Source organism: Penaeus monodon, chromosome 23 (genome assembly GCF_015228065.2).
Source record: "Penaeus monodon isolate SGIC_2016 chromosome 23, NSTDA_Pmon_1, whole genome shotgun sequence".
NCBI classification, from domain to species: domain Eukaryota; kingdom Metazoa; phylum Arthropoda; class Malacostraca; order Decapoda; family Penaeidae; genus Penaeus; species Penaeus monodon.
The window spans coordinates 30,249,580-30,250,048 of NC_051408.1; the positions used below are offsets into that span (position 1 = coordinate 30,249,580).

At 37.5% G+C, this 469-nt stretch overlaps 1 protein-coding gene across 1 annotated transcript in view; it reads left to right on the forward strand.

Moving 5' to 3' along the window:
- LOC119587921 overlaps window positions 1-392 on the forward strand; it is a gene marked incomplete in the record, with an annotated part of 12,160 nt that extends 11,768 nt beyond the window's left edge. Inside the window, 1 exon segment of the mRNA XM_037936632.1 lies at window positions 38-392. Within this exon segment, the coding sequence (XP_037792560.1) occupies window positions 38-133 (96 nt within the window).
- Between the last annotated feature and the right edge of the window lie 77 nt (window positions 393-469).

Sequence of the window (469 nt, forward strand, 5' to 3'; positions counted from 1 at the left end):
GTAACTTTTCTCTCTTTCTCTCCCCCCCCCCCTGCAGGCAATCCAGAAGCAGTTTAACGGCTTGGATATACACAGGATCATCTTAACCAAGCTAGCAGAGAGGAGACAAGCTGAAGCCAACGCATCGCCTTAAGAACATTTCGTGCTAGCCTTAAGTGGCACTTGAAGGCACCGTGACGCCATGCGATGCTGCTGCTCTTAGTCACTTAGTAAAATTGTTATGGTGAGGAATGATGGAATAGTTATATTTTGTATCACTTATATTTTTTTTCTCGATTTGTTTTCTGTTTGATATTGGTGAGATTTTAAGAAAAAATGCTTTGTCATTCTTTGATGTTATGGTGATGGTCACGTGGTCATTCTAATAAAGATTTTTTTTCTCTCTCTTATTAGGTCTGTTGTCTTTTTATTCATTCATGTTTGATATTTTATTCGTGTTTGTTTAAGTTTTATTGAAAGGCCTTTTGTA